At 47.2% G+C, this 17,077-nt stretch overlaps 1 protein-coding gene across 1 annotated transcript in view; it reads right to left on the bottom strand.

Moving 5' to 3' along the window:
- The window catches only part of NDC80 (NDC80 kinetochore complex component), a gene marked incomplete at its 5' end in the record, with an annotated part of 42,412 nt that extends 25,852 nt beyond the window's left edge, over window positions 1–16,560 (bottom strand). The window contains 7 exons of the mRNA XM_089660722.1: window positions 3,508–3,652; window positions 4,966–5,072; window positions 5,197–5,290; window positions 8,351–8,437; window positions 11,018–11,120; window positions 13,286–13,458; window positions 16,443–16,560. Of these exons, the coding sequence (XP_089516848.1) occupies window positions 3,508–3,652; window positions 4,966–5,072; window positions 5,197–5,290; window positions 8,351–8,437; window positions 11,018–11,120; window positions 13,286–13,458; window positions 16,443–16,560 (827 nt within the window). The remainder of the gene's footprint in view (window positions 1–3,507; window positions 3,653–4,965; window positions 5,073–5,196; window positions 5,291–8,350; window positions 8,438–11,017; window positions 11,121–13,285; window positions 13,459–16,442) is intronic.
- Between the last annotated feature and the right edge of the window lie 517 nt (window positions 16,561–17,077).

Genomic DNA, 17,077 nt, shown 5'->3' on the forward strand with positions numbered 1-17,077 from the left:
CAACACAAAAAACCCCCCCACTAAATAAATATTAAAAAATAAAATAAAAAATAAAGAAAAATACCTAGATCAAGGTTTGATCTAGCACAGTGCCAGGGTTAGTGTTTAGGTCAAAGGTCAGGATTTAAAAAAAATTTGGTGTCAGTGTGTTTTAGGTAAAAAAAACAAAACAAAATGCGCACTATTGTTTCTGGGCCGTACTCCGGGTACAAACAACAAATAACACCCACATATATGGTATCGCTGCAATCGTCAAGAGCTGGAGAATTTATTTTGGGTTGTTCTTTGGTGGTAGGTTATGGTAGTAACAAGAAACACAGCTGAAATAAAAAAAAAAAATTCTTTTTTTTTTTTACTATTTTGGGCCAGTTTTCCTTTGAAAAAAAAAAAAATAAAAAAAATCAGGAGATATCCATTACCATTTACCACCAAATGAAAGCCCTATTTGTCCTGAAAAAAACGCGGCATGATCCACCCGGATGTACAAAGTAGTTTTTTTTTATTTAAATATTTATTGATTTTCCCATTTAAATACATATCATCATCACATTAAATAAAAAAAATAACATCATTCTTTATTTACCCTTTCAAAAAAATATTTCTCTCTCTCTAAAGTAGTTGTGATGATAGGTACGGTTTTACTAACACAGGTCACAGTTGCAAAATTGTGCTTAGGCATTAACATTTGTTTTACCCTTAGGCAGGAAGGGGTTAAAGACCGGGACTGATGTGGACAACAGTTATGTAAAGCTGTGTGAAAATTGTTAGTCCCATATGAATCCTGTAATAAGTAGACAAACACTACAGATTCATATAAAATACCAGCATATGCACAAAAACCAAATGAAAAAGGAAAAAAAAAAAAAAAGAAGAAGGTGGAAGTCACATGACTTCAGCTAAACATTACAAAAATGAGAGGTAGAATCAGTGCAATAAGATGCCGAAAAGCAAGAACACCACTCAAGCTGCCCCATACATGGATGAAAGTTTGGCCAGTTCAGCAGAGACCGGCCAAAGTTCGATCCGTCTATGGCTGTTGGATCGAATGATTGACTTCTCTCACTGCGGCTGCTGGAAAACTTTTGCTGCTCGGCGGCTTGCAGTGTTATTAGTCGGGGATTTCTCCATCCATCTCACATGTGTAGATGGAGGAATCCATTTGTCTTTTTTTTTTGATCAGCCGATGGGCAAATAATGAGCCGTCTACGCAGTTCCCGGGAGCCGGGCAGGTCGTTTTTTTTTTCTACCTTTACCCCTGCTGCGGACAAGCAGCGGGTTCACCTGTCAGGTGGAAGCTTTCGGGCGGCAGCTTTCACACAGTGCCAGCCTCTCCCCCCCCCCCCCCATCATCATGAGGTCTCCTGGGCTCCGCTTGCCCATCCGCGGGTCCAGGACTGTTTTACCTCCGTCAACTAGAGGGGAGGGAGGATAGCGGACACGTCCACTCCACTCCCCTCCCCTTCTTGTCCTGACCCAGAAGGGACATTATGATGTCACTTCCGGGTCCCCGTTGAGAGATTCCCAACCATGGAAGCCAGGAAAGAATGTAATGCATTACATTCAGTGGAGCACAGGGGAGACATTGGGGGTCTTTTGGACGTTGGATGTCTTAATAAAGAGAACATGTCACGTTGTCCCCTATGTGATTAAAAAAAAAAAAAAAAGGCAAAAGAAAAAAAGGAAAAAAAAAAGGCAAAAGAAAAAAGGAAAAAAAAAAAAAAGGGAAAAAAAAGGGAAGGAAAAGAAAAAAAAAAAAAGGGAAAAAAAAGGGAAAAAAGGAAAAAAAAAAAAGGGAAAAAAAAAGGGAAAAAAAAGGGAAAAAAGGAAAAAAAAAAAAAAAAAAAAAAAAGGGAAAAAAAGGTAAAAAGTAAAAAGAAAAAAGTAAAAGTAAAGGGAAAAAAAAAAAAAGGGAAAAAGGAAAAAAAAAAGAGGGAAAAAAAAGGGAAAAAGGAAAAAAAAAAAAAAGGGGAAAAAAAAAAAAAAAAAAAAAAAAAAAAAAAGGGAAAAAAGGAAAAAAAAAAAAAAAAAAAAAAAGGGAAAAAAAAGGTAAAAAGTAAAAAGAAAAAAGTAAAGGTAAAGGGAAAAAAAAAAGGGGAAAAAGGAAAAAAAAAAAGAAAAAAAGGGAAAAAAGAAAAAAAAAAAAAAAAAAAAGGGAAAAAAGGAAAAGGAGAAAAAAGAAAAAAGGAAAAAAAGGTAAAAAGAAAAAAGTAATAAGAAAGGAAAAAATAAAAAAAAAGGAAAAAGAAAAAAAGGTAAAAAGAAGAAAAGTAATAAGAAAGGAAAAAATAAAAAAAAAAGGAAAAAGAAAAAAAGGTAAAAAGAAGAAAAGTAAAAAGAAAGGAAAAAATAAAAAAAAGGAAAAAGGAAAAAAAGGAAAAAGGAAAAAAAGGTAAAAAGAAAAAAAGGTAAAAAGAAAAAAAGGTAAAAAGAAAAAAAGGTAAAAAGAAAAAAAGGAAAAAGAAAGGAAAAAATAAAAAAAAAAGGGAAATCTTTTTTTTTAAGGTAAAAAATGAAAGTTATAACTAAGCACATAACATCCCCCCACCCAAAAAAAACAAACAAAAAGGAAGAAGAGGCCCCCACCCCCACATACAAAATGTAAAAGCACACGCTGAGGCGCTGCGCATGAGAACGACAAATGCGATACATGTTACATATCGCCACACACACCACAATGTGAACAATAATTCCAGCACCAGACCTCCTCCGTACACTATACTGGTGACCTATAAGGGGCATTAAACGTGTCACCTATAGAAAATATAGGTACTGAATTTTGTCGCCATTTCACTAGCGAAAACAAAATTTAAGGTTTGACAAGTTGGATATTTATTTACTCGCTGCAACTTCATCTTTTGAATTTTAAAAAAAATAGGGTAATTTATTGCTTTTTTGTGCCCTAAAATTAACCCACTTGTATTTTTGGGGTAATATGCAACATAAAAAATTGGAACTACCACTATTTTATTCTCTAGGGTCTCTGCTTTCAGAAAATATATCATGTTTGGGGGGTTTTGTGTAATCTTCATACCTAAAATTTTTTTAAAAACAGTGTGCAAAAAACGCAAAAACGCCTCTGGCAGCGAAAGGGATAAAGGATAAGCCGGACACTCCCCTTTCCTGAGGAGCAGCCAATCGGCGCTCATTACACTGCAAGGTCTCTCTACTCCCTGCTAGTCCCCGGGGGCGGGGCTGGAGACAGGCGGGAGGGGAGGAGGAGATATACAGCGCAATGGTAAAAATATTACACGTTTTTTAAGTCGCCATAAAGCTCCTTTTGTTTTTAAAAGCCGCGACATTCCTGAAATCACCTCCAAATTAAATACAGTTTTGGTTACATTTTTTTTTTTTTTTTTATCTGGACAAGTAGATGGGGGCCCCGATTTAGTCCCTGGACAAGTTTTTTTTCAAAAATTTATACACCCTTCCTATGACCAGCCTCCTCTCACTCACACAGAACTGATTGGACATTGTGTTCCTCGGGCAGAATTCGACGCATGACCTCACCTACAGCCTCCAGCTCCTCGCTGATGCTGCCGACACGCTGGTCCATCAATGCAGAATGAGACTCAATCTCCGTCAGGTAATTCTGATATTTCTGGATGTCAGTCTGCAGAGAGGCCTTCAGTTTCCTCATGGAGGCCAAACGGTCCTGAAACAGCAAAACAAATCAGATCAATACTGATCAAACCCCCCCGGGTAACTTGGTGCGACTCACCTAGGGGGGCCCCACTTCCAACTATGGATACTCTCGGAAAGATAGAAAGATACACCTTATGCATAACCACACCATCTATTATACAAAGTTGGATTTGCATTAAAGTCAGTCCAACCCCATAAAAAAAAAACAAAAAAAAAAAAAAAAACACACAACAAAAAAAACCACAAACAAAACACAACACAAAACAAAAAACCCCCCAAAAAACAAAACAAAAAAAAACCCCGAAAGAAACACACACAAAAAAACCCCCACAAAAAAAAAAACAAAATAAAAAAAAAAACTACAAAAGAAACAAACAAAACACAAAACAAAAACACACAAAAAAACCCCCACAAAACACAAACAAAAACAAAAAAAAAAAAAAAAAAAAAAACAAAACAAAAAAAAACCCCGAAAGAAACACACACAAAAAAACCCCCACAAAAAAAAAACAAAATAAAAAAAAAAACTACAAAAGAAACAAACAAAACACAAAACAAAAACACACAAAAAAAAAAAACACAACACACAAAAAAAAAACCAAACAAAAACACAAGAAACAAAAAAACCCACAAAAGAAACAAAAAACACAAAACACAACCAAAACACAAAAAAAAAAGCTGGCCCTCCGCCCGTCCATCCAGGCCAAGCTGGCCCTCAGCCCGTCCCATCCAGGCCAAGCTGGCCCTCAGCCCGTCCCATCCAGGCCAAGCTGGCCCTCAGCCCGTCCCATCCAGGCCAAGCTGGCCCTCAGCCCGTCCCATCCAGGCCAAGCTGGCCCTCAGCCCGTCCCATCCAGGCCAAGCTGGCCCTCAGCCCGTCCCATCCAGGCCAAGCTGGCCCTCAGCCCGTCCCATCCAGGCCAAGCTGGCCCTCAGCCCGTCCCATCCAGGCCAAGCTGGCCCTCAGCCCGTCCCATCCAGGCCAAGCTGGCCCTCAGCCCGTCCCATCCAGGCCAAGCTGGCCCTCAGCCCGTCCCATCCAGGCCAAGCTGGCCCTCAGCCCGTCCCATCCAGGCCAAGCTGGCCCTCAGCCCGTCCCATCCAGGCCAAGCTGGCCCTCAGCCCGTCCCATCCAGGCCAAGCTGGCCCTCAGCCCGTCCCATCCAGGCCAAGCTGGCCCTCAGCCCGTCCCATCCAGGCCAAGCTGGCCCTCAGCCCGTCCCATCCAGGCCAAGCTGGCCCTCAGCCCGTCCCATCCAGGCCAAGCTGGCCCTCAGCCCGTCCATCCGAAGGTATGGGACTGTACCCAGAAGAGACACTTACCGGCTCTCGCTCCTTTTCTTTCTCCAGCTTCTCAATTTCCTCCGCCAACCTCCGAGCCTCCGTCTGCAGGGACTCCAGGTGAGGCTCGTCCACAGCATACAGGTTCTCTGAAGAAAATACAGCTGCCAGTTAGAAGCCAGCATGCGCAGTTCACAAATCCAATATGGAGGGATATCCGCTAGCGGACAGACTGAGGTCAGGATGCAAGGACCGCGTGTGAACCACACTTACTAAGTTTGGCGTACACCTCCGCGTCCGCTTCCTCATAGGTGTCACTGCCCTCCATAAACTGATCGTAGCACTTCACAGTGTAGTCCAGGAACACCTACAACCAACAAAAGGATTACACACCTGACCAGGGGTACAGTGCCTTCAAAAAAAAGTCTTCACACCCCTTGAAATTTTCCACGTTTTGTCAGGTTACAGCCAGAACCGTCAATGTACTTATTGGGATTGGATGTGATGGACCGACACAAAGTGACACATAATTGTGAAGTGGAAGGAAAATAAGAAATGTTTTTCAACATTTTTTACAAATATATATCTGAAAAGTGTGCATTTGTATTCAGCCCCCTTTACTCTGATACCCCTAACTAACATCTAGTGGAACCAATTGCCTTCAGAAGTCACCTAATCAGTAAATTGAGTCCCCCTGTGTGTCATGTGATCTCAGTATAAATCCAGCTGTTCTGTGAAGCCCTCAGAGGTTTGTTAAAGAACATTAGTGAACAAACAGCATCATGAAGGCCAAGGAACACACCAGACAGGTCAGGGATAAAATTGTGGAGAAGCGTAAAGCAGGGTTAGATTATAAAATAATATCTCGATCTTTGACCATCTCACGGAGCACTGTGTTCAATCCATCATCTGAAAATGGAAGGAGTACGGCACAACTGCCAACCTACCAAGACATGGCCGTCCACCTAAACTGACCGGCCGGGCAAGGAGAGCATTCACCAGAGAAGCAGCCAAGAGGCCCATGGGAACTCTGGAGGAGCTGCAGAGATCACAGCTCAGGGGGGAGGATCTGTCCTCAGGACAACTATTAGTCGTGCACTCCACAAATCTGGCCTTTATGGAAGAGTGACAAGAAGAAAGCCATTGTTGGAGGAAATCCATAAGAAGTCCCGTTTGCAGGTTGTGAGAAGCCATGTGGGGGACACAGCAAACATATGGAAGAAGGGGCTCTGGTCAGAGGAGACCAAAATGGAACTTTTTGATCTAAAAGCAAAACACTATGTGTGGTGGGAAAACGAACACTGCACATCACCCTGAACACACCATCCCCACTGTGAAACATGGTGGTGGCAGCATCATGTGGTGGGGATGCTTTTCTTCAGCAGGGACAGGGAAGATGGGAAGTTGGATGGAGCCAAATACAGGGCAATCTTAGAAGAAAACCTGTTAGAGTGCAAAAGGCTTGAGCCTGGGGCGGAGGTTCCCCTTCCAGCAGGACAACGACCCGAAACATCCAGCCAGAGCTACAATGGAATGGTTCCGATCAAAGCATCTTCATGTGTTGGAATGGCCCAGTCACAGTCCAGACCCAAATCCAATGGAGGATCTGTGGCCAGACCTGAAAATTGCTGTTCCTAGACGCTCTCCATCCAATCTGACAGCTTGAGCGATTCTGCAAAGAAGAACGGGCAGAAATGTCCCTCTAGATGTGCAAAGAGACATCCCCAAAAAGACTTGCAGCCAAAGGGGGTCCTACAAAGTATTGACTCCGGGGGGCCGAATACAAATGCCGCCACACTTGTCACAGATTTATTACAAATGTTGTTACCCCTAAGTCTGCTAATGGGTGCCACTATTGGATGTGATGTCAATAGACTGAAGAGCAGTGCTGGATAACCTATCTCTCCACAGCCTTCAGACTCCGGTAACAGAAACTGGGCAGAGGAGCTGGACCAGCACTGACAGTAAATGGACACTCCAAGGAGACTATGACGTGCAAGGATGGGGCTAGGCTATGCAATTGACCGGGGATGCGGGACCCCCTCCGCGACCGGGGATACGAGGGGCGCGGGACCCCCTCCGCGACCGGGGATACGAGGGGCGCGGGACCCCCTCCGCGACCGGGGATACGAGGGGCGCGGGACCCCCTCCGCGACCGGGGATACGAGGGGCGCGGGACCCCCTCCGCGACCGGGGATACGAGGGGCGCGGGACCCCCTCCGCGACCGGGGATACGAGGGGCGCGGGACCCCCTCCGCGACCGGGGATACGAGGGGCGCGGGACCCCCTCCGCGACCGGGGATACGCGGGGCGCGGGACCCCCTCCGCGACCGGGGATACGCGGGGCGCGGGACCCCCTCCGCGACCGGGGATACGAGGGGCGCGGGACCCCCTCCGCGACCGGGGATACGAGGGGCGCGGGACCCCTCCGCGGCCGGGGATACGAGGGGCGCGGGACCCCTCCGCGGCCGGGGATACGAGGGGCGCGGGACCCCTCCGCGGCCGGGGATACGAGGGGCGCGGGACCCCTCCGCGGCCGGGGATACGAGGGGCGCGGGACCCCTCCACGGCCGGGGATACGAGGGGCGCGGGACCCCTCCACGGCCGGGGATACGAGGGGCGCGGGACCCCTCCACGGCCGGGGATACGAGGGGCGCGGGACCCCTCCACGGCCGGGGATACGAGGGGCGCGGGACCCCTCCACGGCCGGGGATACGAGGGGCGCGGGACCCCTCCACGGCCGGGGATACGAGGGGCGCGGGACCCCTCCACGGCCGGGGATACGAGGGGCGCGGGACCCCTCCACGGCCGGGGATACGAGGGGCGCGTGACCCCTCCACGGCCGGGGATACGAGGGGCGCGTGAGCCCTCCACGGCCGGGGATACGAGGGGCGCGTGAGCCCTCTACGATCGGGGATACGAGGGACGCGTGAGCCCTCTACGATCGGGGATACGAGGGACACGCGACCCCTCTACGATCGGGGATACGAGGGACACGCGAGCCCTCTACGATCCGGGATACGAGGGACACGTGAGCCCTCTACGATCGGGGATACGAGGGACACGTGACCCCTCTACGATCGGGGATACGAGGGACACGTGACCCCTCTACGATCGGGGATACGAGGGACACGTGACCCCTCTACGATCGGGGATACGAGGGACACGCGAGCCCTCTACGATCGGGGATACGACGGACACGTGAGCCCTCTATGATCAGGGATACGAGGGGCACGGGACCCCTCTACGACCAGGGATACGAGGGGCACGGGACCCCTCTACGATCAGGGATACGAGGGGCACGGGACCCCTCTACGACCAGGGATACGAGGGGCACGGGACCCCTCTACGACCAGGGATACGAGGGGCACGGGACCCCTCTACGATCAGGGATATGAGGGGCAGATGGACACATGACACCTCATACCTGGTTGAAATCAATTCCATTCTCGCTCTGTGTACCCAGCTGAGGCTCCTCGAACACATGATTTTCCTGCTGTACTGCACACATCAGCTGATAAAGACAACAAACAAACAAGATTTAGAATCATGAAATACAGAATCTGTGATCAGCACACTTGCACAATAAGTCTTTACAAACTAATTGCAGCACAAATCCACTCAGCCGGCCCTGCCCAACCGCACCTAGCTCATGTGAATCCGCCCAGCCGGTCCTGCCCAACCGCACCTAGCTCATGTGAATCCGCCCAGCCGGCCCTGCCCAATCGCACCGAGCTCATGTGAATGCGCCCAGCCGGTCCTGCCCAATCGCACCTAGCTCATGTAAATCCGACCAAGCCGGCCCTGCCCAATCAAACCTAGCTCATGTGAATCCGCCCAGCCAGCCCTGCCCAATCACACCTAGCTCAAGTGAATCCGCCCAGCCAGCCCTGCCCAATCGCACCTAGCTCAAGTGAATCCGCCCAGCCGGATCTGCCCAATCGCACCGAGCTCATGTGAATCTGCCCAGCCGGTCCTGCCCAATCAAACCTAGCTCATGTGAATCCGCCCAGCCAGCCCTGCCCAATCACACCTAGCTCAAGTGAATCCGCCCAGCCAGCCCTGCCCAATCGCACCTAGCTCAAGTGAATCCGCCCAGCCGGATCTGCCCAATCGCACCGAGCTCATGTGAATCTGCCCAGCCGGTCCTGCCCAATCACACCTAGCTCATGTGAATCCGCCCAGCCGGCCCTGCCCAATCGCACCTAGCTCATGTGAATCCGCCCAGCCGGCCCTGCCCAATCGCACCTAGCTCATGTGAATCCGCCCAGCCAGCCCTGCCCAATCAAACCTAGCTCATGTGAATCCGCCCGTCACTGCCCGCTTTCCCTGGAGCATGACAGCACTCGTAGCTGCCAGAGACACTCCCACTAAAATGCCCACTGTAGGGAGGAATAGCTAGGAATGCTGGGAGGGGAAGTTTTCAGCACCTCCAGGTAGCACGAGGAAGCGATGGATACCCCCCTCCCTCCACAGTCTTCATACTCGGGCAGAAGCATACAGTATGTAGTAGACACAGAGACCTTAGTTGTACTTTAAAGAGCACCTGTCATATTAAGAGCAAACGTTTGGCTAGAGCAGTCTCTCTCAACCCTTTCAACATAGAGGAACCCTTGAAATAACTTTCCCGTCTTGGGGAACCCCAGCTAAAAATGACTGAATCTACAACTCGTGGTGCATTAGTGCAGGGTTCTGTGGAACCTTGGAGTTACTTCAGTGGTTGCCGGGGGTTCCTTGAGCAATGAGAAATTTCTGACCCTCAGGTACATTTCTACTGATACCAAGGATCTTTTTAGCCATCTGTAAGGGGGTAATTCTTCCCAATGACACAAATGTTAGGAGCATTCTTCCCACTAACCATCACACTATTGTATCATGAGTTTTAGACTCGTGCAGGCCATAGACGGATCAAAAATTGGCCATTTTTTAAAATAAAAAAAACGAAAAATCGGTCGATCGGCCGACGTTGCCACCAATGGTAAAAAAGGAAAAATCGGCCGATTTTCGTCCCGTCTACGGCCGGCATTTAATTACTTCTGTCCCTGCAGAGAGCTCCGCTATTATATTTTATATGAAAAGTCTTGCGGTTGCAACAATGTATCCGTTTTGGATACAGATGTTTTTATTCGGATACAAATGGATACATCGTTGCAACTGCAAGACTTTTCATATAAAATAGAATAGCGGACTGGAATTCTTTTTTTTCTTATTCTTCCTCTTCTTCTTGCAGGTCACGGCTCATGCGCAGATTTTTTATCGGTAAAACGATCGGCCGATTTGCCCATCATTGCTGGGAAAATTGGCCGATCGTCAAAATCGGCCGCAAATTTTTCAACTTGACCGATAAAAAAAATGTGCCAAAACCCTGAAAAACAGCCAACCAATTAACTCACTAACGGTGCAAAAATCGACCGATTTTTTTTCCAGCTGATTTTCGACCCGTCTATGGCCTGCATTACTCATTTTTAGCAGGGTTTCCCTGAGACCAGAACGTTATTTCAGGGGTTCTCAGTGCGCTGAGAGTTCTGTACAATATCAGTGCTTTGCAGAGAGGCTGAGCCGGGTGCTGCTCCAGATTCTGGGGTGGATCCCGATTTAAAGTCGGCATCTTTCCTCAGCCTGGACCTGGGTTGGTGACATCAGCTGACAGCGGAGAGCTGAGGACAGGTCACAGGAGCGCAGAATGAACTGTATGCCTGTTAGCCATGGGAAGTACAGCAAGGACAGTCACTTTGCTGGGAAGTACAGCAAGGACAGTCACTTTGCTGGGAAGTACAGCAAGGACAGTCACTTTGCTGGGAAGTACAGCAAGGACAGTCACTTTGCTGGGAAGTACAGCAAGGACAGTCACTTTGCTGGGAAGTACAGCAAGGACAGTCACTTTGCTGGGAAGTACAGCAAGGACAGTCACTTTGCTGGGAAGTACAGCAAGGACAGTCACTTTGCTGGGAAGTACAGCAAGGACAGTCACTTTGCTGGGAAGTACAGCAAGGACAGTCACTTCGCTGGGAAGTACAGCAAGGACAGTCACTTCGCTGGGTATATGTAAGGGTTTAAAACAAACATTAAAATCTGCACCCGTAACATCCGTTACCTTGACGCAGTCTATTAGCCAGACCAACGCAGCCACGATCTGCGGCCAAGTGTGGGGGGCACCGACTGTGTACATGGAGCTTTTTGATAGAGGAAAAGGGTACCTGAGGAAGAGAAAACAAGAGGATGTAATTTACAAACACTGGCTGCTACATTGATGGGGAGGTGAGGTGTGGAGGAGCTAGGCCAGCACAGACAGTTTTAGACAATCTAGCAGTCATAAAAAAGGCCACTAGCACAGTATTGAGTGAGTTACAACATCAAAGCCAAAACTCCCACAACGATACAATGGAAGATAGCAATACAAGTGGACCCCCGCTGTATAAATATCAGTAGTCTTGAATCTGTCCATTTCTCACCAAACCGCAAAGCCTGCACCACCGTACTGTTACCGACTCCTAGTGGTAGTTTGTGGGATTAACATTTCAGCGTAGGGCAACATCTTCAGAAAACAAACCGCATTCGAGTCTCCTTCCTTCACATATCCCATAAATAACAGGTTTATTGCTCGTTTCACAACAGTGGGAGGAGCCATGCCAATCACCACTTCATACCCTATATATACTTTATGTTGCGAATATTGTCCAATATAAAACCATTTATTCCGTATCTGCCACCCTCTCTGCCAATCCCTCCACTGGCCTCCATTCAGTGTCCTCCACCCCTCTCTGCCAATCCCTCCACTGGCCTCCATTCAGTGTCCTCCACCCCTCTCTGCCAATCCCTCCACTGGTCTCCACTCAGTGTCCTCCACCCCTCTCTGCCAATCCCTCCACTGGTCTCCATTCAGTGTCCTCCACCCCTCTCTGCCGATCCCTCCACTGGCCTCCATTCAGTGTCCTCCACCCCTCTCTGCCAATCCCTCCACTGGCCTCCACCCCTCTCTGCTAATCCCTCCACTGGTCTCAATTCAGTGTCCTCCACCCCTCTCTGCCAATCCCTCCAATGGCCTCCACCCCTCTCTGCCAATCCCTCCACTGGCCTCCATTCAGTGTCCTCCATCCCTCTCTGCCAATCCCTCCACTGGCCTCCACCCCTCTCTGCCAATCCCTCCACTGGCCTCCATTCAGTGTCCTCCACCCCTCTCTGCCAATCCCTCCACTGGCTTCCCATTGCCCAAACGAATAAAGTTAAAAAAAATTAACAATAACATATAAAGCCATTTATAACTCTGCCCCAAATTACATCACCAATCTTGTCTCCAAATATCCCCCAAATTGTCCTCTTCGCTCCTCCCACGACCTCTCTAGCTCCCTTGTTTCCTCCTCCCATGCTCATCTCCAGGACTACATGTAAATAAAAAAATAAAATATATGCCATCCATCCCAAACAAAACCTATAAAGCTATCTGGATGATTACATTCAACAATAATCAAAAACAAATAGCTCTCCAGAGCTTCCCCCATCCTCTGGAACTCTCTACCCCAATTTATCAGACTATCGCCTACTCTACTCACTTTTAGGTGGTCTCTTCAGGGAAGCCTATCCCACCTTCAGCTAATAATGGAATCCTCAATTCCTCCTACCAGTCCATCCGCCACAGTTATTACCTTTTGTACCACTAGCCCCTCCCTCTTAGATTGTAAGCTCCCAGGATCAGGGCCCTCCTATCCCTCTTGTATTGAACTGTATTGTTGCTGTATTGTCTCCCTTTATATTGTAAAGCGCTGAGCAAACTGTTGGCGCCATAAATCCTGTATAATAATAATAATAATAATATAAATCCTGTATAATAATAATAATATAAATCCTGTATAATAATAATAATATAAATCCTGTATAATAATAATAATATAAATCCTGTATAATAATAATAATATAAATCCTGTATAATAATAATAATATAAATCCTGTATAATAATAATAATAATATAAATCCTGTATAATAATAATATAAAACCTGTATAATAATAATAATAATATAAATCCTGTATAATAATAATAATATAAATCCTGTATAATAATAAAAATAATAATAATTCCAGACTGCAAAGAGCCGCTTTGGTCATCATCAGTGCAGTATATGAAAATCATGGCTTCTTTGGAGTTAGGATTGAGACTCAACAAGACAGCGTGACCATAGTGGTGGGAAGAGACAAAAGCGATCAATGATCCTCCTAACTCGATCAGTGCAGAGAATGAAGTGAAGCTAAAGAACAGAAGGTATTCCCAAGTCTCACTCTAAAATTGGGAGTATTATTCCTCATTTTAGGACAGTGGGCGGAGCTCAGGACTGAAGAAGGCCCGTCACGTCGGAGGAGACGCTCACCCCAGGTCTTTGAATACGCGGGGGATCTCCTCCTCAAACTTGGAGCCCGGGATTTCGTAGTTCGGGCAGATGAAGCTGTAAATGAAGGCGAATATCTTCAAAAAATCCTTGGTTGAAGGACCTTGTAGTGATTTCACCGTGAGGGTCTGGGAGTAGCCATTCTCATTCAGAAACTGCAAGAAGAAGCAGAGAGGACTCTGAGTGAAACAGACACATTGGTTTGTTTTATTTTATTTAAAAGCAATGTTCCAGTGAAAATAAAGTTATTAAAAAAAAAAAAAAGTCAGCAGCTACAACTGTAGCTGCTGACTTTAAGCCCGGGTCCACATATGTACGGTATACCCAGGGGCGGACTGACAACTCCTGGGGCCCCCGAGCAATAGGGGATCATGGAGCCCCTGTGTCCTTGCCCAAACTCAAAAAAGCCTATGAAAAAAGGTACCAGGGGCATCTCATGGGGTCCCCAACTGACCCCGGGCCCTCGGGCAGTGCACGAGTTTCCAAATGGTCGGTCCGCCCCTGGGTATACCACATGTGATTCGCACAGGAACCGCACCACATTCCTGTGCGAATCACATGTGATTTGTGTGCGGTGCGATCGGAGTCGTACATTTTGTATGGCTCTAATCGCACCTCACCAAAAACATGCAGGAATCGGATCACATGGGTATTCACACCTGTGCGATCCGATTCTGTACAACGCTCCGCGTTTTGAGGACTGATTTTGGGGTGTTGTTAACTTGACATACACACCAACAACAGTTCGCATGAACGGGGTGCGATTCTGATGCAGTGCGGAATTCGCACTGAAAGCGCTGTCGGGCTTTCCAATGTTAATATAGCTTCAGTCACTCCTCAATGAACCTGTACTTTTTTTTTTTTACCCTAAACCCCCTACAGCCCATTTCATTGGCCACCCTGTGTTCCCGGAACCGGCATTAGTGTGGGCACTCGGCTTTGACAGCTTATGGCTGCGCTTTGTGATTGGTCCCATAGCCTTCTGGGACCTATCATGTGTCCCAGAAGACTATGGGGGGGGGGGGGGCAACAACTTCCATTTCCGATTGCCTAGGTGATCACAGGAGAAGTAGGAGCGTTTACCTGTCAATTTCGGGTACCCGCTCCCCGCCCGGTTCCTCAAGGGTGCCAATCCTTAACGGGGAGCAGGGTACCAGTCCGTAAAGCGGAACTTGTGGGTGGAGCTCCGCTTTAAAGTTTAATCTGCTTTGATTGTGCCTTCCCTGGTTCCTAAATACACCCCCCCCCCCCCACTCCACAAGGGTGCCAATCCTTAACAGGGAGCGCAGGGAACCAGTCTTTAAAGCAGAACTGTTGGGTGGAGCTCCGCTTTAAAGTTTAATCCGCTTACATTGTGCCTTCCCTGGTTCCTAAATAACCCGTTTTCATCACATACTTTACTGTAGACCCAGTGATTTCATCACTTGGTCTCAGGGCTTCTCTATGCAATGCAGGCAGATCATGGCTGGCGGGGTGCTGTACATAGCTTCCTGAAACCATCACAGCGCTTTGCCTCCTTTCAAAATCCTTTAGCTCTGATGCAAGCAGTGGGCTGGCTCTTGGGAGGAAAATGCCCTATTTACCTACCTAAAGCTGCAATCGCATTATGCCCCGTCCCAAGTCTTCTCTTGTTTATGGGAGGCAGGGTCTTATTTTTATGTGTCCACATCACTATCTGCATGACATAGACAACACTTCCTATTGGTTGACCAGTGGTGGGGTCCTCCTAGGATCCAGAAGAGGAGTGCAAGGGAACTAATGTCCCCAAAGTACCCCCCAATGTCACCTCTGCATTCTGTTGAAGCTAATCAAGCACACACTATGCTCAGTCAGCTTCTTTTCCAATCAGAACAGCCAGCATTGGACGGCTATGAACCCAAAAGTGCTGAGACGAGTGCTTCTGTGTTCATACTACCCAAGGGAGGACAGAAAACGGATCTCCTGCTACCCTCCATCCCAACATCCGTCATGGAGGTCCAGGACTACATACAGCTGTGGCGGTACAAGAGTTAAAGTCAGGGCTATATGATCCCATCAAAAAAATATTGTCCCCCCAGATAACGCATCACTTCACCCAGAAAATTGTTGCAATTACAAATGTTTCAGCATTCTCATGTTTATGTCTTTTGTTTGTATTGGTTCTGCTCTCTCCTGCAGTGCGCTGTATGATGTATGGATTTGGAGACGATCAGAACCCGTATACAGAATCTGTGGATATTCTGGAGGATCTGGTGATAGAATTCATCACTGAAATGGTTGGTATGAATCATGTATAATATTGTCCACATTGTTCGTATATCAGAAATCTTTACATCAAACTCTAGTCTATTTTATTTTTGTACTTTAGTTTGGTCTTCTGATAAGTTTTTAAAATACAGTCACGGCCATAAATCTTGCCCCCCCGCATTTCTGTCAGAGGATGCAGCACTTCGACCAGAAAATTGCTGCAGTTACATCTTTTACATCTACATTTATATCTATGGTTTGTATTGGTGACACAAAAAAGTGGAGAAACAACAAGCCAAATCTGACACATTCCATGCAAAACCCCAAAAATGGACCGGACAAAATTATTGGCACCCTCCAATGTAATATTTGGTGGCACACCCCTTTGGAAAAATTAACTGACATCAACGGCTTCCTCTCACCATCAATGAGATTCTTCCACCTCTCTAATGGAATTTTGGATCGCTCTTCTTCCACCAACTGCTCCAGGTCTCTCAGATTGGAAGGTTCCTTTTCCCAACTGCTGGTCTGAGATCTCTCCACAGGAGCTCTATGGGATGGAGATCTGGACTCATTGCTGGCCAGTTCAGTCTTCTCCAGCGCTTTGTCTGAAACCATTTCTGGGGACTTTTTGACGTGTGCTTTGGGTCATTGTCCTGCTGGAAGACCCATGACCTCTGATGGAGACCCAACTTTCTGACACCGGCCCCTACATTGCACCCCAGAATTATTTGGTAGTCTTCAGATTTCATAATGCCATGCACACGGCCAAGACATCCAGTGCCTGAAGCAGCAAAGCAACCCCAAAACATCAGGTGGGGGACAAGATTTTTGGCCATGACCGGCTGACAACATTGTACTGTACATTCTACACTCGGGCTCAATTCAACATCAAGACAAAGACAAGGCGCACCTCACACAGCTGCCGGATGCACTGCTGGATGAAGGATTTATCGTGGAGGGGTCTGGGGTCCTTTATCTTCTCTGAGCCCCCGAAAGCCCCATACTGGCTGTTCCTGGCTCCACTGGCCCTGGAGAAATAAAAAACAGTCATCAAAACATTGGCTCCTGCCTGAGATCCCCACCTGACCCTCTCTACATGTTGGTGATTGTCTAGGTGTCATCACCACCAGGCATGAAAAGTTGCTTGCAGGGGCAGATACTAGCGGTGGGTAAAAACTGTGGCGTAGTGGTTAGCACTCCTGAAATGACTGGGGTCCTTGGTTCAAATCCCAACCAGGACACTACCTGCATGGAGTTTGCGTGTTTTCCCTGTGCTTGCACGGGTTTCCTCTAAGACTCCAAAGACATGGTAGGAGGTCAACCGGTTCCCCCCCACCCTATAGCAGAACAACTGCTACAGGGCTGCACAAAATCATATCATATTATATATATATATATATATATATATATATATATATATATATATATATACACACACACATATATATACACACACACACACACATATATATATATATACACACACACACACACACACACACACACACACATATATATATATATATACACACACACACACACACA

The sequence above is a fragment of the Staurois parvus genome, unplaced genomic scaffold (genome assembly GCF_062004578.1).
Source record: "Staurois parvus isolate SC_StPar_1 unplaced genomic scaffold, SC_StPar_1.0 ptg001268l, whole genome shotgun sequence".
In the NCBI taxonomy this organism is placed as follows: domain Eukaryota; kingdom Metazoa; phylum Chordata; class Amphibia; order Anura; family Ranidae; genus Staurois; species Staurois parvus.